General features: G+C 52.5%; 1 protein-coding gene across 1 annotated transcript in view; it reads left to right on the plus strand.

Moving 5' to 3' along the window:
- LOC144944517 (uncharacterized) overlaps positions 1–23,095 on the plus strand; it is a 93,791-nt gene extending 70,696 nt beyond the window's left edge. Inside the window, exons 4-6 of the mRNA XM_078872727.1 lie at positions 8,594–8,752; positions 11,083–11,693; positions 13,699–23,095. Of these exons, the coding sequence (XP_078728853.1) occupies positions 8,594–8,752; positions 11,083–11,693; positions 13,699–14,913 (1,985 nt within the window). The 3' untranslated portion in view covers positions 14,914–23,095. The remainder of the gene's footprint in view (positions 1–8,593; positions 8,753–11,082; positions 11,694–13,698) is intronic.
- Positions 23,096–23,491: the final 396 nt, after the last annotated feature.

Consider the following 23,491-nt stretch of genomic DNA (forward strand, 5'->3'; position numbering starts at 1 on the left):
ATGTGTGTGTGTATGTGTGTATGTGTGTGTATGTGTGTGTATGTGTGTATGTGTGTGTATGTGTGTGTATGTGTGTGTATGTGTGTTTATGCGTGTGTATGTGTATGTGTGTATGTGTGTGTGTGTATGTGTGTGTGTATGTATGTGTATGTGTGTGTGTATGTATGTGTGTGTATATGTGTGTGTATGTGTGTGTATGTGTGTGTGTGTGTATGTATGTGTGTGTATATGTGTGTGTATGTGTGTGTATGTGTGTATGTATGTGTGTGTATGTGTGTGTATGTATGTGTGTGTGTATGTGTGTATGTGTGTGTATGTGTGTGTGTATGTGTGTGTATGTGTATGTATGTGTGTGCGCGCGTGTCGATTCAGCGTCAAATGAGTACCTGGTGCGGTGTGTAAACATCGCCACCGGGGAGACAAAGGCGGCCGGGCGTGGTGCTGGCCACGCACCCCCTCGTGTACCTTGCCGGCCTTCGCAGGTGCTCGCTAACAGCACTTGCCCCCACGAGTGTCTTGAGGCTATACGGGGCATCTTTGTCTTTGTGTGCGGCGAGGCGTGGCGCAGCGATCCGGTAAATCCGAGTTCGATTCCCGCTCACGGCAACCGACACCCGTCCTGGGCCTCCCCTAGGTCGACTCAGCCTCAAACGTGTACCTGCGGTGCGATGTGTAAATGTCGCCGGGTCGTTTGGTGGGGGGGGGGGGATCTTTGTCTTTTTGTTTACTGTTGTTGTTGCTGTTGTTGTTGTTGCTGTTGTTGTTGCTGTTGTTGTTGTTGCTGTTGTTGTTGCTGTTGTTGTTGTTGCTGTTGTTGTTGTTGTTGCTGTTGTTGTTGTTCGTGTGGACGTGACGTCGCGGCGTTACCCCCACGGGAGGGTAGCAGACGGCTCGGAGCTCGTTAGAGAGGAACGGGGGGGGGGGGGGTCTCCCCAACAACAACAACAACAAACAACAACAACAACAAACAACAACGACAACAAACGACCACACAAATTGCGTTCTAAGCGATCGCCGCGGTCGACTGAAAGCCAATTGCGCGTCTGTTTACCATTTTTGTTCAAATGTATTCACCACTTAATAACGTTTATTTAAAGCAAAACGAAAAAAATTGCGAACGCCGCTGTAATGTGATTGAGAGACATTAATTGGGGGGGACGGGGCGCCGAGTTGGGGGCGGGGGTGGGTGGGGGGGATGATGGAACGTGGGGGGGGGGGGGGTTGAGGTGTTCCCACCGCGTTTGTTCATTGATGTTTTGAATTAGCAGGGAAGCAATCGAAGCGAATTTTTTTTATTTGGCCGGGGTAAGGCCTCGCTAGATCTACCGCAGCGCTCTGTGGCTTATCGCGTGGAGGGCGAAACCGTAGGACCCGGGGAGAAATCCACGCGGCCACGGGGAGATCGACACGCAAACGCCAAATATACAGCAGCAGCAGCAGCAGGTGCCATGGTCCGGATCGAACCTGCGACCTCCTGTATACCAGGCGAGGTAGTTAACAGCTCACCACCGTGGCGCCCTAGGAACGCCTCACTGAGTCTCAACGCGTCTTTCTCAGGAGGGTCCTGCCAAGGTTTTTGCACCAGCGGGAGCGATGTTGCTGCTGCTGTATTCCCCAATTTAAGCAAATGTGCAGGTAAATTTTTTTCACATTGGGATGTTTTTTTGGCCGATACCCGTTCACATTGAATGGAGCGTGACAGGGAGCGGTGGTGTAGTGGTTAGCGCTTCGCTGCGCTACGAACCCGGCGACCCGAGTTCGATTCCCGCTCGAGGAATCAACACCAGTGACGATTATTTGAATCGGTCCTGGGTCTCCCCGAGGTCGTCTCAGCCTTAAAATGAGCACTTGGTTGCGATTTGTAAACATCGCCACGGGGGAGACAAAGGCGGCCGGGCGTGGTGCCGAGAATCCACTCTCTCGTGTATCGTGCCGGCCTTCATAGGTGCTAGCTGCACTTGCCCCGACAGTCTGTTAAAGCTATACGGAGGAGTTTTGTCTTTGGTTAGCCATTGGTGAGAACGCGCAGAATCCCAGAGGTAACCCATGCAGGACAATCGTAAGAACATTCAAACTCCACACACACGTGCTTTGTTGCAGGCGTTCGCGGTTCGAACCCGGGGGCCGTCCTGATTAATACTGCGGTGTGCGTCAACAACAATTACAAAATAATAGTCAACGCGCGATCCGCATCACTGACAGTGGACGTTAAAGATACTTACTCTTGGTTCTTTCGGTAAAGTCACGTGGGTAAAGAAAAGAATAAATACAAATAAAAGATAAAAATAAATTACATTAAATCACGACGTTTCGATTGCAACACAGGCAATCATCATCAGACGTTAAAGACCCCCCCCCCCCAGATAAAAATTATCTTCTGTACATAGCGCATCCCAATTAATTCTACACGAGAGCCAAATCCATACTCGCAGGAGTGGGGCAATTGTGAGCGGGCGTCAGGGTCCCACATCACGCAAGATAAGCAGAATTTAATCCTGTTTAGCTCACTCATTTTCACTGCCGCCGATAAGACATCATGAGTGCGAGGACAGCCACACATTTGAAACCATTGGGGGGGGGGTGGGGGGTTTGACAGCATCACGACGATAATGATGGTGGGGGAGGTTGTCACTCTTTGTGTAATTCTCTGGGGGGGGGGCGCATTGAAGGCCACCAGGGGCCTCCAGCGCCAAAGACACGTATCCCCCGTGTAGCATAAACAGACTGTTGGGGCAAGTGCTGTTAGCGAGCACCTGTGAAGGCCGGCACGGCGCACGAGGGGGTGGGTGGGCCAGCACCACGCACGGCCGCCTTTGTCTCCCCAGTGACGATGTTTACACACCGCACCAGGTGCTCATTTGAGGCTGAGTCGACCTAGGGGAGGCCCAGGACCCGTTTAAATAATCGTCACCGGTGTTGGCCGTGAGTGGGAATCGATCCCGGGTCGCGCGCTAACCACTACACTACCGCTCCCCACCAACATACACACAACAACCGCCATTCGCCACTAAGTGGCGGTGACGTCACCATGACGCTTGTGCCAGGCCATGTGCACCTTGAGGGCCACGTGAAGTGTCGAACGCCCGCTGGCAGGAGGTCACGGGGCAGACCCAGCAGGTGCCACGGGTCGACCACCACAACCACCACAAGCACCACCACAAGCAGGGCTTGCCAGGTGTTGTGTGTGTGGAGTCGCGGTGGGGGGGTGGGGCAGGAGACGGTCGTGCTGAGTTGTCTCCTCTTGGCACGCGGCGGTGCTTCGAGTCTTCTCCGAGCTCTCCAGCTCCTTCCCAGACGAAGGCCGACATCTCTCATCGTTGGGACTCATGGCCAGACATCCTCAATGCAGCAGAACCCCTCCCTGTTTAGAGGGAGTCTTGAGACTCGGTGGAAACTGCCTGTACACATGAATAATTATAATCGGCACTGTTTATTATATATATAATATATAAATACATATATATATTTCTTACATTACGGTGCAGGCCATCTCTGCCCCAGGTTGGACCTTCAGAGACTCATCAGCATCGCGTCGCATGAGCAACAGAAACCAGTTGCCGCAGAGTCGGATGCTGTTTGGAGATCCGGGTATCGGTTGAAGCGGTCGCTCAGATTTCCCTCTGAGCGCCCGCGCGCACAGAACATTGGCGCAGTAGACTCGCCGGCCAAATGCACCCGCAGATTATCTCTCTTGCGAGGCCCGTATCGTAGATTAGTTTTGCTGTTCCATTACCCGCATCCATGCCAAGGAGTTGGCTGGTGGTGGGGGGGGGAGTGGTGGCGCAGCGGTGGCGAAGCGACGCACGAAGCATCACGCAACCTGATGTGTTAGCCGTAGCTAACACACGGTCGTCGAGTGAAATATAAATCGGTCTTGCATTCATTCTATCCGCCCAACTATCCCATACACTCCCACCCTTGACCCCCCCTCCACCCAAGTGCCCTCCCCCCTCCATCCCCCACCACTTTCATCAACTCGCACTCACCGGCGCGGACGAAATAACTCCAAACAATCTCTCCCACTATTGACAAAAGACCGTAAATTATTCATCGTATTATTATTATATAACCTGCCGAGTAGCCAGACTGCCATCATTTTGTTCGACCGTCATCATCGTCTTCATCATTGTCGTCATTATATATGAATAATTGTCCTTGTGAACTCAGTTGATTGTGGGTGGCTGTCATCTCCGTCCACCGTTGTCCGATTATTCTTCCTCTTAAACCGATGGCGTCTTAAACCTGCCAATGGCTACGCCGGTTTGTGCCCTGCCAGATTTTTCCCACGCACAAAAAATAGACAAAGAACCCCAGAAGGCACCAGCAGACTTTTGGGGCAAGTGCTGTTAGCGAGTAGCTCCTATGAAGGCCGATACGCGACACACGACAGGGTAGTTGGCCAGCACCACGCCCGGGCCGCCTTTATCTCCCCCCAGTAGCGATGTTTACACAGCGCAACCAGGTTACTCATTTGAGGCCGAGTCGACCTAGCGGAGGTCCAGGGCCGCTTCAGATATAATCGCCACTGGTGTTGATGGCCGTGAGTGAGAATGGAACTCGGGTCACCGGGTTCGTAGCGCAGCGTGCTAACCACTGCGCCACCGCTCCCACCACAGACACAAAGACAAGATTAAAAAAAAACCACCCTCCTAGCCTTCACATCATTTTGGGGCAAGCGCTGTTAGCGAGCACCACACACACGCAAACGCACTCACCTCTGAAATATACTATTACTAACTCTACCACTATCTTATTCTGTCTTCAAAGCCCGCGCAGCTCTGTGGGAGAAAACATATTTGATATAAAAAAACAACAAAATCAAACATAAAATCGCGCGCGCGCTGATGATCAAGGTGCCGTGATGCCTTCGGGGGCTGGGGAGAAGACGCGAATCTTTTGGTAAAAAAAAAAATTAGTTCCATCTCGGTCTCGTTCTCTCTCTCCGCCGCATCATCATCATCAAAAAAAAACCCCAACAGTGATCGATTCACGAGGCTCATGAGAGAAGTCTCAGTGTGGCCGTGTCTCGCACAAGCCGGCCCGAGATCACACCCTTTGCTATTATCTTACCCCCCCTCCCCCCCTCCCCCCGTGGTTCCGGATCCTGGATTTCAGGCGACGAACCGCGGAATGCAATCGGATCCTCCAGTCGGAACGATTGAGTGACGGTGATGGTCGCAGCCCGGATTCTAATGAGAGCAAATTACAAAGGAAAATCAGAATTGAAGGTGGATTTTTCCACGTTCAATTCGGTGCGTCCCAGTATAGTGGAAATATAAATGCATTGCTACAGAGAGGATGCTGCTGCTGCATCGAAGCTGCGCCTACAGAGTAAGATAAAAAGATTTAAAGCTTTCGTGACAGCGGGGATTCATATTCTTGGTTCTTTCGGTAAAGTCACGTAGAAGGGCTTTACCGAAAGAACTAAGAATATAAGATTTAAAAAAAGGTTGCACTTTGAAGAAGACGACCCGTTGATGCACGCAGTGATGGGAAGGAAACTATTTGGACACGTGCGTAAGATGGACTACAACAGGAAAATGTTGTTGTTGTTGTTGTTCGGAAAAAAATTTAAGGAGCCGTAAAGAGAGGAAGACCTCACAGAGAACGTCTTGAAGACGACATCGTAAGAGATTGGTGCCACAAAAGATGCGGGAACTACTTGAGCGTATCGCTACGAGGCCGAGCAAAGTGGAAACGAATGAGGAAAAGTGCAGTGGACACCCACGGGCTATTTGCCCATGGATCGTGGTGGTGGTGATGATGATGATCATGGGTACATTATTCATGCCGATATCTAAGAGCAGGGAAATCAAAGCAGGCGACTCTGGGAGCCCCACCGATCGCAGAACCCACGGCGAGAGTCGTTTACCCACGACGCTCTTTCACTCCTTCACCCAATTCATCGCTCACTCACTCGCCCGTCCACCAACTCGCTCGCTCATTTACTCACTCGTTCACCCACTTTATCGCTCACTCACTCGCCCGCGCACCAACTCGCTCGCTCACTCACTCACTCACTCGTTCACTCACTCGCCCGCCCACCAACTCGCTCGCTCACTCACTCACTCACTCCTCCACCCACTTTATCGCTCACTCACTCGCCCGCCCACCAACTCGCTCGCTCACTCACTCGTTCACTCACTCGCCCGCCCACTCGCCCGCCCACCAACTCGCTCGCTCGCTCACTCACTCGTTCACCCACTTTATCGCTCACTCACTCGCCCGCCCACCAACTCGCTCGCTCGCTCACTCACTCCTCCACCCACTTCATCGCGCACTCACTCGCCCGCCCACCAACTCGCTCGCTCACTCACTTGTTCGGTCACTCGTTCGGTCGTTTACTCACTCGGTCATCAACTCTCTCGCTCCCTTGCTCGTTTACTCACTCGCTCGCTCACTCGCTGCCTCGCTCGACCACTCACTCGCTCGCTCAATTACTCGCTCGCTCAATCACTCGCTCGCTCACTCGCTGCCTTGCTCGTCCACTCGCTAACTCGCTCACTCACTCGCTCAATCACTCGCTGCCTCACTCGACCACTCACTCGCTCGCTCAATTACTCGTCCAATTACTCGCTCGCTCACTCGCTCACTCACTCGCTCAATCACTCGCTGCCTCGCTCGACCACTCACTCGCTCGTTCACTCACTCGTTCACTCACTCGCTCGCTCAATTACTCGCTCGCTCACTCGCTGCCTTGCTCGTCCACTCGCTAACTCGCTCACTCACTCGCTCGCTCAATCACTCGCTCGCTCACTCGCTGCCTCGCTCGGCCACTCACTCGCTCGTTCACTCGCGTGTTCGCTAACTCGCTCGCTCGCTCACATGCGGCGCAGCTGTTCCCGATTTCACCTCATTACTCCCGTCGGCTCGTCCCTGCGGGTGGAAAGCACACCGCCTAAATATTTCATTTCGTTTCGTATTTCCATCGACATTTTTTTTATTCTCACCGCACCGGGCGGTGCGCGCCGCGCGGTGGTGCGGGGAGGGTGTAAGGGTCGTTCGGCACCCGAGTTCGATACCCGGCGGGGGCTGACTCACATCGGCGCAGGAATCGAATCTGTAAATGACGGGGGAAACCATATCCCGTCGCAGCAGAATGTGTTCTTCATGGTGACCCAAGACCATAGAACACCACAACGCAGTAGTTCAGGGACTGCTGGTGTATGCGTGTGTGTGTGGGGAGCGGTGGTGTAGCGGTTAGCGCGCTGCGCTATGAACCTGACGACCCGGGTTCGATTCCCGCTCACGGTCAACACCAATGACGATTATCTGAACCAGTCCTGGGCCTCCCCTAGGTCGACTCAGCCTCAAAGGAGTACCTGGTGCGGTGTGTAACCATCGCCACTGGGGAGACAAAGGCGGTCGGGCGTGGTGCTGGCCACCCACCCCCTTGTGTACCCTTCCAGCCTTCATAGGTGCTCGCTAACAGCACTTGCCCCCACAGTCTGTTAAGGCTATACGGGGGATCTTTGTCTTGTGTTGAACTTCTTTCACACCGCACGTAGCCAACCAACTGCGCCAACCAACTGCGCTAATCGGAGGCGCGGGGGAAGGACAACAAACTAAACACACGATATGATTATATTCCCGCACACTGCGCAAACGTGCCGCGTCGCTTCACTACACGCCCCTCCGTGTTGCTCTGCGCGTTGCTGTTGCGTCTTGTTGCGATTTGAAGCTTTCGTGACTGCAAGGATTCATATTCTTAGGGTTTTTTCGGTAAAGTCACGTAGGTAAACATTTTTTTATTCATAATAAAGAATTTTTTTTAAAATTGTTATTTTTTTTTATTTTACTTTCATTAATTTTCTTTTTTTTTTACCTACGTGACTTTACCGAAAAAACCTAAGACGATTTGATCGCCTGTCCGATTCAACTCGGCTGGAGATGGAACGGCAGCGGTGGGGGGGGGGGGTGAGGAAGAGCCTCGGCCTCTGGCTCTCACGTGTGCCGCTGGACGGGTGGTGACGGGCATGGGTGCGGTGACGTCATCAGCATCATCAGCCGCGTCACGTCGGGCGTGGCTCGACAGCGGAGGGGGTTTCTTGACTTCGGGGGCGGGGTGTCGGGGGGGTGACCTGCGTTTTTATTTTTTACGGGAGGGGGGGGACAGATAGGGTGGGAGGGTGCTGAGAATTGGACTCATTCGTTGCATCCGTCCCAAATCGACGCGTCAGTTTCATTCCTTCCATTCGCTCATTCGCGATTGACCGAAATCCACTCATCCATTCCATTCGGCCCATCCTGTCCATTCGCGAAAGAACGGAATGGAACGGATGAAGGAACAAACGAGCGAGCGACCGTGTCCGTGGTGCTGCACGCAGAGAATCCGCGCATGGACAACATCCACGTGACCAAATCGACCCATCCGGTTGCATTCAACCCACCTGGTTCCATTCGACCCATTGCTTCCATTCGGCCGATCGGCTTCAATTCGACCCATCCAGTCCATTCGACCCATCTGGTTCCATTCGACCCATCCCTTCCATTCAACCCATCCAGTCCATTCGCAAACAAACGGAATTGGTGACGAACGAACGAACGAGCGAGCGAGCTGAACTCGTGAGCGTGTCCGTGGTGCCGCCCGCAGAGAAGCCGCGCCTGGACAACATGCACGTGACGGCCGCCCTCATGACGCCGCTGGCGCCCTCACACTCGCACCCCCACCTCCTGTACCTCTCCGAAGCCTACGGCGTCGCTCCGGGCTCCAAGCCGCACGTGGCGCAGTTCAACTCGCTCAAGCGCCTCGGTGGGTCTCCCACGCCGGGGGCGCGCTCACCAGTGGAAAAAGACACAACCGTGCCGTGACGTGCCGTACAGGCCTCCAGCGTGCGTTGCTGGTACGGGGCAGGCAACGTGGTATTCATATCAGTTGAAACACGCCAGGCTTTGCGCCACCAATATTGTTATCTGTGATAATATTCTCAGATTAATATAATCTCGATTTAAAGCTTTCGTGACTGCAGGGATTCGTCTTCTTGGTTCTTTCGGTAAAGTCACGTAGAAGGGAAATAATAAAATAATAAAAATAATAAAAACAAAACATAATAAAATAAAATAAGAATATAATATAGTAATATAAATATAATAATTTTATTATGTTACATTTTTATTATTTTTTTATTTCCCTTCTACGTGACTTTACCGAAAGAACCAAGAAGATTAATATAATCTATTGGAATTTACATGACTACATTAACCCCACCCTCCCCCTCTTCCTCTGTTCTTCGCACCCGGTAGGCTTCCAGTGATGGCATCACCTTTGCTCGATTTAATACCGTAACAGGAAGACTTCTTCACACTTGTGGCGCTGTTCGTAATCTCCGGCGAAACGTCGTACTCAAGTTTGAGATGTGGGTTTAGTCTCCCAACACAGCGGTGTGCTGGAAGCAGTAACTAATTGACACGTTTTGGTTACGTGACAAACCCTCACGAATTGTCTGCGTCGAGTGGTGATGGTTTAACGACACGTTTATATCTACGTGATCTAACCCAAAAAAACCCTCTATTGTGATACTTACATACCAGTCAGGTGCACGCATAGCATCGGCACGTGTCGGGCACCAGCAGACGATGAGTGGTTGCAAGTAGGCACGGTAGGCACCATGCCATGTGGTGCCAGCAGACAGACACGGGGATACTAACACATGGCACCAATAAACGCGTGTGGCACCAGCGGACAGCTATCACCATGCCATGTGGTGCCAGCAGACAGACACGGGGATACTAACACGTGACCCTAGCAGATTCGCGTGTGGCACCAGCGGACAGCTATCACCATGCCATGTGGTGCCAGCAGACAGACACGGATACACTAACACGTGACCCCAGTAAACGCGTGTGGCACCAGCGGACAGCTATCACCATGCCATGTGGTGCCAGCAGACAGACACGGATACACTAACACGTGACCCCAGTAAACGCGTGTGGCACCAGCGGACAGCTATCACCATGCCGTGTGGTGCCCAGCAGGCAGACACGGGGATACTAACACGTGACCACAGCAGATTCGCGTGTGGCACCAGCAGACAGCTATCACCATGCCGTGTGGTGCCAGCAGACAGACACGGGATACTAACACGTGACCACAGCAGATTCGCGTGTGGCACCAGCGGACCGCTATCACCATGCCATGTGGTGGCCAGCAGGCAGGCAGACACACACACACGTGGGTCTTTAACGTGCGGGTAAGACTGGCAGATTCACCCGGGACAGCAGCTGGCAGCCTCCCTCGGCCCAAGACGACGACAACTGGGCCAGGTGGTGACGACCCGAAGCGGAGTTCTGCAGATTACATTTAAAAAGCTCCCTCCGCGCCCTTGCGCGGCCAACTGCGATTATTATTAATAATGATGATGGCATATTCTATGGGTCTTTCGGTAAAGCCACGTAGACAGAAAAATAATAAAAAATTATCACGACGTTTCGATCGCAACACAAACAACCTCCTCTACCACCTCCTCTACCACCTCCACTACCACCTCCTCTACCACCTCCACTACCACCTCCTCTACCAACTCCACTACCACCGCCACTACCACCTCCTCTACCACCTCCACTACCACCGCCTCTACCACCTCCACTACCACCTCCACTACCACCTCCTCTACCACCTCCACTACCACCTCCACTACCACCTCCTCTACCAACTCCACTACCACCGCCACTACCACCTCCACTGCCACCTCCTCTACCACCTCCACTACCACCTCCTCTACCACCTCCTCTACCACCTCCTCTACCACCTCCACTACCACCTCCTCTACCAACTCCACTACCACCGCCACTACCAACTCCACTACCACCGCCACTACCACCTCCACTGCCACCTCCTCTACTACCTCCTCTACCACCTCCACTACCACCTCCACTACCACCTCCACTGCCACCTCCTCTACCAACTCCACTCCCACCTCCTCTACCACCTCCTTTACCACCTCCCCGATCATCTCCTCTACCACCTCGACAACCTCCCTCACCACCCGCGTCTCACCACTTCTAATTCAACTCCTCCACCTCCTCCACTGCGCTCTCTCAACCTCCCCCCCCCCTTCCCTCCACCCCCCTGCCCCCCCGTAGCCGAGAAGGAGATGAGCGACTACTACTCGCGCAAGCGGCACCTGGCCGAGCTGGCGAGCGGCACGCTGCCCCTGCATCTCGCCCTCACTCCGCCGCTGCCCGGCTCCGCGCCCTCCTCCGGCGGCGGCGTCGGCGGCATCGGCGGCGTGGTCGTCGTGGGCCCCGCGGCGGGGGGGGCGGTGTCCTCGCTGTCCCGCCGGCCGAGCCCCGAGCCCGGGACGCGCTCCGTGGCCGACGAGTGGGCGCGAGTCTGGAAGCGCAACGCGGCGGCCGCGGCGGCGGCGTCTTCGGCGGCGGCGCTGGCGGAGCGCGACGCGAGGGGCGAGCGCCACCGCTGCTTCCGCGCCTACGGATCGACGCCGGTGCTCGACGAGTCGGCGTACGGCGGCGGCGGCGGCGAGGTGACGCTCTCCGTGTCGGCGGCCCTCGTTGACTCCGACGAGGGCGAGCGCGGCGTGGTGATGGTGGTGGGCGGCGGCGGTGGCGGCGGTGGGATGGGGGGAGCGTTGCCGGCGCCGTCCGTCGCATCGAGCGTCTCGACGGGCGCGACGCCGCAGTCGTTCCGGCACCGGCACCACCAGCAGCACACGTGGAGGAGCGGCTCCGAGAAGGTTCGCATGCGTGCGCGTGTTGTGTTGGCTCAGCCTGAAATGAGTAACTTGCGCGGTGTGTAAACATCGCCACGAGGGAGACAAAGGCGGCCGGGCGTGGTGCTGGCCAACCAACCCCTCGTGTGCCCTGTTGGCCTTCATAGGTGCTCGTTAACAGCACTTGCCCCAACAGTCTGTGCAGGAGGGATCTTTGTCTGTGTGTGTTATATGTGTGGAGGAGGCTCGTGAAGGGCACTGCTGCTTCTGGTCAGTAAGAGCGAGGCGAATAACCAAATAATTCCTGGGCCGCCGCCTTAGGTCGACTCAGCCTCAAATTAATACCTGGCGCGGCACATAAACATCAGCATTGGCCGTCGAGTGCCGTGCCGGCCTTAATAGGTGCTCGCGAACAGCACTTGCCCCAACAACCTTTGAAGGAAATTTCGATTTAAAGCTTTCGTGACTGCAGGGATTCATCTTCTTGGTTCTTTCGGTAAAGTCACGTAGAAGGGAAATACTAAAATTATAAAAATAAAACATTATAAAATACAGACGCTGTCTTTCCGACAGACCTGTTCTTCACCTGAGGACGGCTGCTTGCGTTGTGGCCGAAACGTCGTGAGAATTATTGTATTATTTTATTATGTTTTATTATTTTATTATTTCCCTTCTACGTGACTTTACCGAAAGAACCAAGAAGATGAACCTTTGAAGGCTATACGGGCGGGGGCTCCTTAGAGCATTCGTTCTGCTGCCGATCTTCGACCTAATTATCCAGTTCCGTGCTCGCCGTGCTGCGTTGACTTCCGGTTGCCGAACGATTTCGCCACAAGGCCGCACTCATTACACGCTAGGTGCTGGCTACAAATGAACCGCAGGTACCTCGCTGATCTCGGCTGCAACGAGCAAAGACCACCAGCACGCGAACTCCGACTCAGCCATCGGACAGAGACGGTGGTCACAGCGTCGCGTGCGTTCAGATGCGGCGCTTCTGCGGCCGTCTGGAACGCTCTTCCCTTCCGATGACGAGGAAGCCGGAATCGAGATCGAACAGGAATTTCTTTAGAACTGCCGTTTTATTTTGATTTAAAGCTTTCGTGACTGCAGGAATTCATATTCTTGGTTCTTTCGGTAAAGTCACGTAGAAGGGAAATACTAAAATAATGTAAATATAAAACAATAAAAATTCTCACGACGTTTCGACTGCAACACAAGCAATCATCATCAGGTGTGAAATCCACAGCAAGAAAATGTTAACATTTTGTTTAGTCTGTTGGCTACGTGCGGTGCGAATGAGGTTCAACCAGTGCCGGATGAAACTAGTGCGGTGCCTGTAGCATTTGTTATAAAGGGGCCCTAAATAAATAAATAAACACGTAAATATTAAAACACACATTTTTTACTTGCACGGTAAAGTCATTGTATTTTTTATTTGTTATACAGCCAGATCATACGACAAATTGCTAACCTTAAACGCCCGGTCTTCATAAAATTTGAAGGCGGTATAGTACTATAGTAATAGAGCAAGTGCAGAATCACTGGACCCGAATTGATAGCTTGAAAGCATTTCACGTGGGGCCCTTGAAAGTGCGGGGCCCATATCATATGTAGCTACTTGTGTTACCGGGATAATCCGGCACTGGGTTGAACACTGACGCATCAAAGCCACCAACGGCGCTCCGGTGCCAGAACTGGTGACAGAATTGGCCCTTTTCTCTCTCGATCCCTCTCGATCTTTTCCCCGCAAAAAGCTTTGATCGTGGTCGAGCCCAATCTGACCGATGCCTCATGATGACGACTCCTGCTCATCATCAACGATTGACGTGACGCAATGTGGTGACGCTTGATATGGGGGGGGGGGGGTGGCCCCCGGGGGGAGAGCGGTGACCTCAGATCAGTCGCCGTCACAAACGAACTCTCTCGAGCACCCACCGAGTTCGATCAAATCAACTTGAGCCTCACAAACCACTTTGGCACGTGACTCCACGCCCCCCCCCCCCCGTCCTCCCCCCCCCCCCCCCCCCAGGACCGCTCGGGGGTGTTCGGCTCCACTCCGTCGCTGACCCGCGAGTCGCGCACCCTCTCACAGCGGCTGCCCAACTTCCCGAGCGATGAGGCGCCGAGCCGCTACCACTCGGCGCGCCGCCTGCACCACGTCTCGGCGCGGCACGCGCCGCACGAGCGCCCCGCCGGCGCCGCGCACTACGCCGGCGGCTCCCTGCTGGGGGCGCCGGGCTGCGGCGGCGGCGGTGGCAGCGACCGCGAGCGTCGCGCCGGACGCATGTCCCTCCGCTACCCCGGCGAGACCTACGGCTCGACGCCGGCGCTCGACCGCGGGCGGTTTCCCCCGCGGTCGGCGAGCGGCGGCGGCGGCAACGGCGGCGGATTCTCGTTCGGGACGCTCGGCCGGTCGGCGTCGTCGGCTCTGCACCATCAGCAGATGGCTGACGACGAGCCGATGGCGCCGGCGTCTTCGTCGCACCACAGCGACCAGCCGACGGGCGACTCGTCGGACGACCACGACGGCCCCGTGGCGCAGCACGGCAAACACCGGGCCCAGCCGCCCCCGCCGCCGCACCACCATCACCAGCAGCAGCAACAGCAGCAGCAGACATCGGCGGCGTCGTCGCAATCCAAGTCGGGCAAACAGCGGCGCGGTTTCCTGGCGCGGCTCTCATTGGACGAGGAGGCAGAGTCCGAGCCGGGCTCGTCAGGGGCCGGACCGCCGCCGCCGCCGCTCCCGCCGCGTTTGCCGGCGCGCTCCGGTTCGGGCTCGGGCCGGCCGGGCGGCACCATGACGCCGGACCGCGTGATGGCGCGGGCGCGGAGGGCCGAGGCTCACCTGGGGTCCACGCCGTCGCTGCACAAGGGCTGGGCCGAGCGAGGTGGCGAACGCGGCGAACGCGGCGGCGGGTTCGAGCGTGCGGGCGGCGCCGGTGGGGGTGCCAGCACCACGGGGCGCGTGATGAGGATGCAGAGCGTGCGGGAGGTCGCGCGCGGTGACAACTACCGCACGTGGAGCCTCTCGAACACGGCGGCCAAGCGGCAGGCGTTTGCCGGTCGTCGGCACATGACGCTGGAACACCTCAACTACGTCGGCCCGCACGCCGCCGTGACCCCCTCCTCGTCACAGCTGCAGCAGCTGCAGCAGCAGCAGCATCATCATCAGCACCAGCAGCAACAGCAGCAGCCGCAGCAGCATCAGACGATGTATGGGCTGAGCAATGAGGTTACAGTGTGACAATGACGATGGTTGTTGTGGTGGTTGTGTTGACGGAGTACGATTGCAGGGTGGGGGTTGGGGGGGGAATTTTTGAACACGCAATTTTACACTCCACAGGCATGGAAATGTCAAGTGGAGAAAATTAAACGAGAGAGAGTGAAAGAGCCATGCGGAAATCAACAACAACAACAACCAACTTGGAGCATGAACTGTGCCAATTTGGGTAACTGTGTCAGGCTTTTCGATGTTTACCTGTGACGTGTGCGCGTCCGCGCGTGTGGTTTTAGGGTGGGCGCGACAAGGACTGATCACGCGGTGCGAGAAAGCCCCCCTCTCTGTACCTCTGTACCAATGAGGAGCCCCAGTCCCCGTACAGGCCATCACCAATGCCATCGCATGTTGATGCCCCCGAGCAGAGCCCGAGTCAAGGTTCCCCGGCCGGCGATCTGACCGCTAAACCCATTCTAAGGTGACCTCGGGGGACGATACTCATGAACGTCGAGCTGGCCACACAGAAGCAGTACCTTACTGTCGCCCCCCCCCCGCCTCTCTCCCACTACAAGAGAGAAAATACCTGCCTGGGTAATTTGGATTACCGTCTAACTCCGCACCCCCCCCCCACACCGACTCCACTGTCATCATTTTACGAGCGCCATGGCGGCTAGGAGATGTTAACTACCTCGCCTGGTATACAGGAGGTTGTGGATTCGATCCCGACGCTGTATATTTGGAGTTTGCGTGTCGCTCTCCCCGTGGTCGCGTGGAGTTGTTTTTCCTTCCACGTTTACAATCAACACCCACTGCGTTCAGAGTATTCGGCTGCTGGAAATGTCCACGCGATGGGGCCCACTTCGTCGAGCTGTCATCTGTGTGGCCAGGTCACTTCTGAAAAAGAGCCACACATTGCTTACGTGGTAAAAAAAAAACACGCACACACACACACAAGTGTTTCGTTTTAGTTTAGTTTAAATACAATGACGGTTGTGGAGAGGATGGAATAGTTCCCGTACCTCGGCAGGGTGCTCATCGACCATCTCCCCGGGCTTTGGTGGCAGAGGTCTCACTTTCACGTCGGTCAAGCGGCATTGTCGTTCTCATCGGCTGCGTCAACGCTGCGTTGGAAATTGTCCCGCCCGTTTGCCCCACGCGAATCTCCCCCGGTCTTGTGGACCACAGGCGCGCCCCTCCTTGCTCGATGCTCGCAATATTTGGAGCTCCGTTACAGGAAGACTGAGCAATGCAAACCAGTTTAGAATGTAGGGTAGACACATTCACCTGGATACAATGGCATCTCCAGATGCTGCACTGGGGTTTCACATTTCAGGCTGGCCCTGCCTACGATCCATCCTGGATTTAACCAGACTTGGATTGTGCGAGGAGCTAACGGATCCTTGAAAGATCTGGACACAGACCCAGTGGTGAACTCCTCCGGCAGGCGAGGATGCATTGGCTGGGTCGTGTAGCCCCCATGCCCAGCCACCGCATGCCCAAGCAGCTGCTGTTTGGCCGCATAGAGGGGGCTAAACGGGCGCGGCACAGGCTAGAGAAGAGATGGAGTGATGTGGTAGGGGAGGATTTGGGGCTGAGTGCACTTGCCGATGACTGGTGCCAGCGGTGTCAGGATCGGCCTCTGTGCAGGAGGCTCATGAAGGACGCTACTGGGCAGTTCAAGGCATGATCCTCGCTACAACGAGCAGAGAAAGGTGATTAAAACGCAGCGTGTTGGGACGGGTAGTTAATCTGCGAGTGGCCTCAACAAGTTCTCTCATCACATGTGTCTAGCGTACAACCTCCTGCCAGCGAGCCTTCGCGACTTCACATTACCCCAAAGTGCACCTAGCCTGGCACAGAGGCTACAGCGATGTCACACCACTTGGTCGTGATGTGTGTGTGTGTGTTTGCGTGTACTGTATACACACACACACAGTAATCATCCAATGAATGTGTGTACGTGTGTGTGTTGATGTATACAGCAACATTGGTGGTGACAATGCACTACGATCCTAGTTTGATTTCCAGATAGCATTCACAACAGCTGCATGAATTTGAATGCGGTGTGCATGTGTATATTGCATATTGGCGTGTGTGTTGGTGTATGGTGCGTGTGTGATGCTTGCTGTGTGTGTGATGTTTGCTGTGTGTGTATGCTGCGTGTGACGTGTGTGATGTATGCTGTGTGTGTATGCTGCGTGTGTGATGTTTGCTGTGTGTATGCTGCGTGTGGCGTGCGTGTGATGTTTGCTGTATGTGTGTGCTGCGTGGTGGCGTGTGTGTGATGTTTGCTGTGTGTGTATGCTGCGTGTGTGATGTTTGCTGTGTGTGTATGCTGCGTGTGACGTGTGTGATGTCTGCTGTGTGTGTATGCTACGTGTGTGATGTTTGCTGTGTGTGTATGCTGCGTGTGGCGTGCGTGTGATGTTTGCTGTGTGTATGCTGTGTGTGATGTTTTCTATGTGTGTATGCTGCGTGTGACGTGTGTGATGTCTGCTGTGTGTATGCTGCGTGTGGCGTGCGTGTGTGTGTGATGTTTTCTTTGTGAGTATGCAGCTTGTGGCATGTGAAGTATGGTGTGTGTGTGTGCTTATGTGGCAGTGTGTATTTGTTTGATGTTTGCTGTGTGTGTATGCTTTGTGGTAGTGTGTGTGTAATGCCTGGCGTGGGTTTTCCACACATTTCTCTGGGTGTTTTTCACATCCAGACTTTTCCGTCAACTCACAAACAAGAGGATGTCTGGCGCACGAAACGTGACAGTTGACCTTTCCCTCAATGGAGTTTTATTCTCCTTAGAATTCGGCACAATATATCATCATGACATTTGGAAAACGTCCTCTGCTGGTAACTTTCAAACAAACATTATTAACCCTTTCGTAGCCATTTCTCTCCCTACCATGACCCTCTCGAGCTCCCCCCCCTCTAGCGAAGGAGCCTTCTGCAAGCAGTTGCCGTGAGCGAGCAATTGCAGGGCTGAACCTGCTTAGCTTTAACCAATTCCTTTCAAAATGAGGCCCACGAAACGTTTGATCACCCCCCACCCCCCTCTACGAACTACACGTGCAACTGAAAGTCACGTGACCACGCTGAGAGTAAGCAGGTGCCGTATTCTGAACACACAAACTCACAAAGGACACACGCACGCACAACACACATCGCGCCCCTAATGTTTAATCGCATCAGCGACGATTATAAAGGACGTCAGATTATTATTATAATTTTTAAAGGACAACTTCAGATGTTATTTCGGATTTTCGGGTCATTTTGCGATGACAGAGCCGCGCCTTCTTGCTAACGAACGTGGCGTCGCCCGGAAGTGACGTCGCGTCACTTGACGTCATATTTTCGGACCAATCCGAATCAAAATAAATCATCTGAAATGTCCGCTCCCGGCTACATTTTGGGGTTTATTCTAGAATCGGAAACATCAATCCTGAGTGTATACTGCTACTACGCAGTACACTTTTGCATGTAATAATTCATTCAGAAAGGCCTGTTTGGTGAATTCAAATCGCCGTTAAATGTCTTTTGTTCTTTCGGTGCGCGGGAGTTCAACAAGCTTCAAGGCACGGCACATGCAGAAATTGGCTACCTCACACTTCAATTGCTTTCGCCAGACATGTTTCAGCAGATGTTCAACACAGCAACGGTTCAGCTTTCATCAGGGCACAATACCAGACATTCGTGTTGATCTCACACACTGCCTATGAAGGCATCCGTAGTCAATCACAGTGACCTAACATTGCCTATAGAGGCATCAGTAGCCAATCACAGTGCTAACACTGCATATGAAGGCATCAGTAGCCAATCGCAGTGATCTAACACTGACTAGAAGCATCAGTAGTCAATTACAGTAATCTGACACTGCCTATAGAGGCATTGGTAGCCAATAATGTAGGTCTCACACACTGGTTATGGAGGCTTCAATAGCCAATCACAGTGACCTAACACTGCATATAGAGGCATCAGTAGCCAATCACAGTGACCTAACACTGTCTATAGAGGCCTCAGTAGCCAATCACAGTGACCTAACACTACCTATAGAGGCATCAGTAGCCAATCACGTTGGTCTCACACACAGGCTATGGAGGCTTCAATAGCCAATCACAGTGACCTACCACTGCCTATAGAGGCATCAGTAGCCAATCACAGTGACCTAACACTGCCTATAGAGGCATCAGTAGCCAATCACAGTGCCCTAACACTGCCTATAGAGGCATCAGTAGCCAATCACGTTGGTCTCACACACTGGTTATGAAGGCTTCAATAGCCAATCACAGTGACCTAACATTGCCTATAGAGGCATCAGTAGCCAATTACAGTGATCTAATACTGCCTATAGAGGCATAAATAGCTAATCACGTAGGTCTCACACACAGGCTATGGAGGCTTCAATAGCCAATCACAGTAATATAACACTGCCTATAAAGGCACCAGTAGTCAATCACACGCTGGCTATGCACGCATCAGTAGCCAATCACAGCGATGTAACGCTGCCTTTAGAGAAAACTGTGCTATCGACGTCACGAGATGACATATCCATTCGTGTTGGCCCACAGAAGTGAGTAACACAGAACTACCTCTGAGAGCCCTTCAAGTGACCTCTGGTTTCACGTGGTAGAGAACAAGCACTTTCTCACACGCTTTGCCTATGAGAGTAATATGTTTCGCATGACAGTCAAACAGATACTTACGTTTGTATGTTGAGGTGCGAGGGATGGCAACAACAGAGCTGGAACCTAGAGCCTATTTCTGTGCAGAACCGAATTTTATTTCGCAATTATTCCATGCACTCATTGGTGACCGGGCTACGACCATCAAACTCGCTACACTTGATGCGCCGGTTTCATCAAAGGCAGCGGCTGAAACTTGGATTCGAACCTGGGTTCTCAGCCATGCTGGATCAACGTTTCTGACCTTTGAGCCACCCGGCCACCTCCGTGCTTTTAGGGGGAGAGCGGGGGAACCGCCAACACATTAGTCAATAACACCGTGGCCTTTAAAGGGAAAGCATATAGTGGACGACGTTTCGGGCAAGAGCCCTTTATTCACGGCACATAAGTAGAGAGGGCCTGAGAGGTAGGAGATATTGCAGTTCGAGAGCAGTAAATGAGACAGAGACAGAAACAATCTCCATAATAGAGTTTTTTTGGGTTAGATAGCGTAAATATAAAAATGTGTCGTTATACCCGCCACCACCCAACACAGCCAATTAGTAAGGTTTGTCACGTAAACAGAAGATGCCAATTCGTTACTAATTCAGCACACCGGTATGTTGGAGAGCAAAGCCACACTATTTACAATCTGATTTACAGAATATTTACAAAATATTGGTTGCTAAAGCCTACGTGTTAAAGGCACAATCTCACCTCTTCGGAACCCCCGGGGTCTGATGGGAGCGGTCTTCGTCCAGCGAGGAGTTGTCTTCGAAATTAAATCAAATCATCAACTGGTGCTGCTGCTGCGTTGGCAGTGGTGCACAAGCACACATCCACAAACAAAAAAAACTAAACACATTCGTCAAATGACACCGCTGTGTGTGTGGCCTTAAAAGGGAAATTATATACTAGGTGACTTTTCGGGCAGTGGCCCTCATTCATAGCACAAACAAACTTTGATTGTTTAAATAAAATAAAATGTGTCCACCCTGAACATGTCGCATACCCACGCCGTAAAAGAACACACGTGTTGACAGTGTCACACGGGGTGGTGCTGCTCATCTCCGCTGATGATCCACAGCCATTCCACATTCCTATTGCCGGGGCCTATTTGACCAAAAGGGAACAAACCATCCCGAATCGGTGCGTTTGACATCAACCCTTACATTGAGTCAACACACTTCTTGAAAATTCAGCTTAAAAGACAAGACACAAACCCGCATTACAAACGCGTCGTACGTACGAATATATACGACTGAGCTTTGGGTGGACGTGTCCGGTGGTAGTGGAAACTCCACATTCCCTTGGCGGGGGTGTGGCAGTCTTCTCAACGAACACGACAATGTACTTTGTAAACTTTGTATGGATAATGGTGTGAACTGCGCTACTCTATATATATATCACTCGCGTTGATTATTTTACTTGACTGTGAATTCGCACCCTTAGGCGTGTTTACAGGATCGGTGGAAATTGTATAGTGTACATTCGCAACCTAAAATGTGAAGACTTGCAGCGCTTTATAACCAATAACGGGCGCTTGCGGCTCGCTGTCTTATTACCGTAGTCTCCAGATTATAATGCGTTCCGGAAAGCAAAGGCGAGTTGTGGTTTCTGAGGTTAACAAATAATAGCGGCCCAGTGGCCCGGTGACGTCACCAGGCTAGGCGCACCTTGAGGCCACGTGGCGCGAGGTGTCGACGGCTCGCTGCTGGGGCAGGAGGAGGTCACGTGACAGAACCCATGTTGTTATGGGTCAACTGATGCACCGACTGCGCTTCACGCTGTGCCAAAGTTACGTGGCATTATAGTTGTCATCGAAGGAGAAGATTAGTGACGGAATTGAAAGGCTCCTTCCCGTTTGGTTCAAGCAAGCCTGACTCCGCGCTGACGAGAGGCTGAACGTCAAAACCGGAGCCGAGTCGTTGCTTGTGTTGCTGATAAGATGCACTCCCAGAAGGCCGTGCTGCCGATGGGATATTCTTTACGTGGAGAGACAAACGTGGGATGGAGGCGTTATGTACCGGATTATAAAACGCACCCCCTTGCGCCCTGTAATGCGGAGGGTACGGCAAATGACACGAGTCACTGAGCATATGTTTACACCCCTGCACCCGTGACGTTGGAGAGTGACGCGTTACCGTAATCAGATTACCAAAGGCGGCTTAGCGGTAATCCATGTGTCGTTCGCCTGTAACTGGATTTCACTCTACTGCCGTTGCTTTGTTGGCATGTCCCAGTGGATTACTTTGATTGGATTACTAACAGCGCTTTCATGGATATTATTTAGTTTGTACGTAAACTTGATCAGTTGTGAGCCCATGTAAACGTGGATTCGTTAGGTCTAGCGTTGGGCCAACGTTGGGCCAACGTTGGTCCAATCACATGTTTACTGGGAGCAGCCACTGCATAATACAGCCGAGTCGCAGCCGAGGTGCTGATTATATATATATTTAGCTTATCTCAACCCAATATATGTTAGTTTTAAGAAGGTGTATGGACTTATGTTCCATGTGTAATCAGTAATCATGTGCATACACATGCTATAGTGTTTCATAGGTGGCAATGATGAAACAATTGACGAAGATTCGTAGGGTTCAGTGTTAATGCCCAAGGGTCACTGAGCCCTACTCAGACGCCTCGAGGCGTCTTAGGGTTCTGTGTTAATGCGCAAGGCTCACAGAGCCAGACTAAGGAAGCATTCGGATTCTTAGGGCTCAATCTCAATGCCCAATGCTCACAGAGCCAGACTAAGACACCTTTAGGATTCTCATGGTTCAGTGTTAATGCCCAAGGCTCACTGAACCAGACTCAAAAGTGTTTCGATTCGCATTCGTTTTTATGTAAATTGATTCACGTGACCCACGCAGCCACTAGAGGTCGCTACATTCAAGCACAGTGTTTTAAATAAAGACAATTTATTATTGAGTTATAATCATGCCCTCCCCACCGCCGAATCAACACGATTAATGGACTGGGAGTGCCGATATTTCACGGAATACTTTTTGGAGGGATGATTACTATTTACACCGCTGATCAAGAGTCGAACGAGTTGGGGGTCCTGAACCAGTGGTGGAAAATCCACATTGCTATGGCCGGGGGAGGGGGGAGGGCAAAATGCATATAAACAAGTCATACGTGTGAGTCTGTGAGTACTGTTAATATCCTGTTTACAAACAAAAATACTTTTTGACAGTCGTATCTCAAACGAATAATAAGTGCCATATATTATATATAAACTTTAAATATATATTACAGTATTGTAATGTGAAGGTAGTTTGTTAAAATGTTACATTTGTACGTGCATACTATTACAGTACTTTTAATGGTCATAGGATTCAAGTTTTACTGTGTCATTCTGCTGTAATTCGGTAGCAGCGAGCATCTGCTTCCACTGCTCTGAGCAAGTGGCGGAAATTCTACATTCCTATGACGGGAGCGGGGGGAGAGGGAGGTTTCGAAGAACTTCAAAAGAATGACCGCTGGTTTTTTTTTGTCTTCATTTCCACAAAGAGGTACCTGTTGTGTTAAGGGGCCGTACATAAATGACGTCACGCACCTAGGGGGGGGGGGGGAAGGGTCGGACATTTGTGACGATGTGTGACGAGGGGGGGGGGGTGAGAAATGTGACGTCACATCAAAATGCGCAACTTGAAATACATATAGACAACACGTTCTACTTAATTAAATAGACTTTTTAATGAATGTTTTCTCCTACAACATCAGAGTACAGCGCCACATTAAATACGCACTACAATGACAATATTTTAAAAGCGATTTGAAGCATGTTTTATTTCTGGGGGGCAGAGCTTAATAACGTCATATTTGAGGGGGGGGCCTCTGACTTTTTGTGACGCCGTGTGACAAAGGGGGGGGGGGGGGGTAAAAAATCGTCCAGAATTGCGTGACGTCATTTATGGACGGCCCCTAAACACTCCCCATAGCGATGA

This window comes from Lampetra fluviatilis, chromosome 35, assembly GCF_964198595.1.
Source record: "Lampetra fluviatilis chromosome 35, kcLamFluv1.1, whole genome shotgun sequence".
NCBI lineage: Eukaryota > Metazoa > Chordata > Hyperoartia > Petromyzontiformes > Petromyzontidae > Lampetra > Lampetra fluviatilis.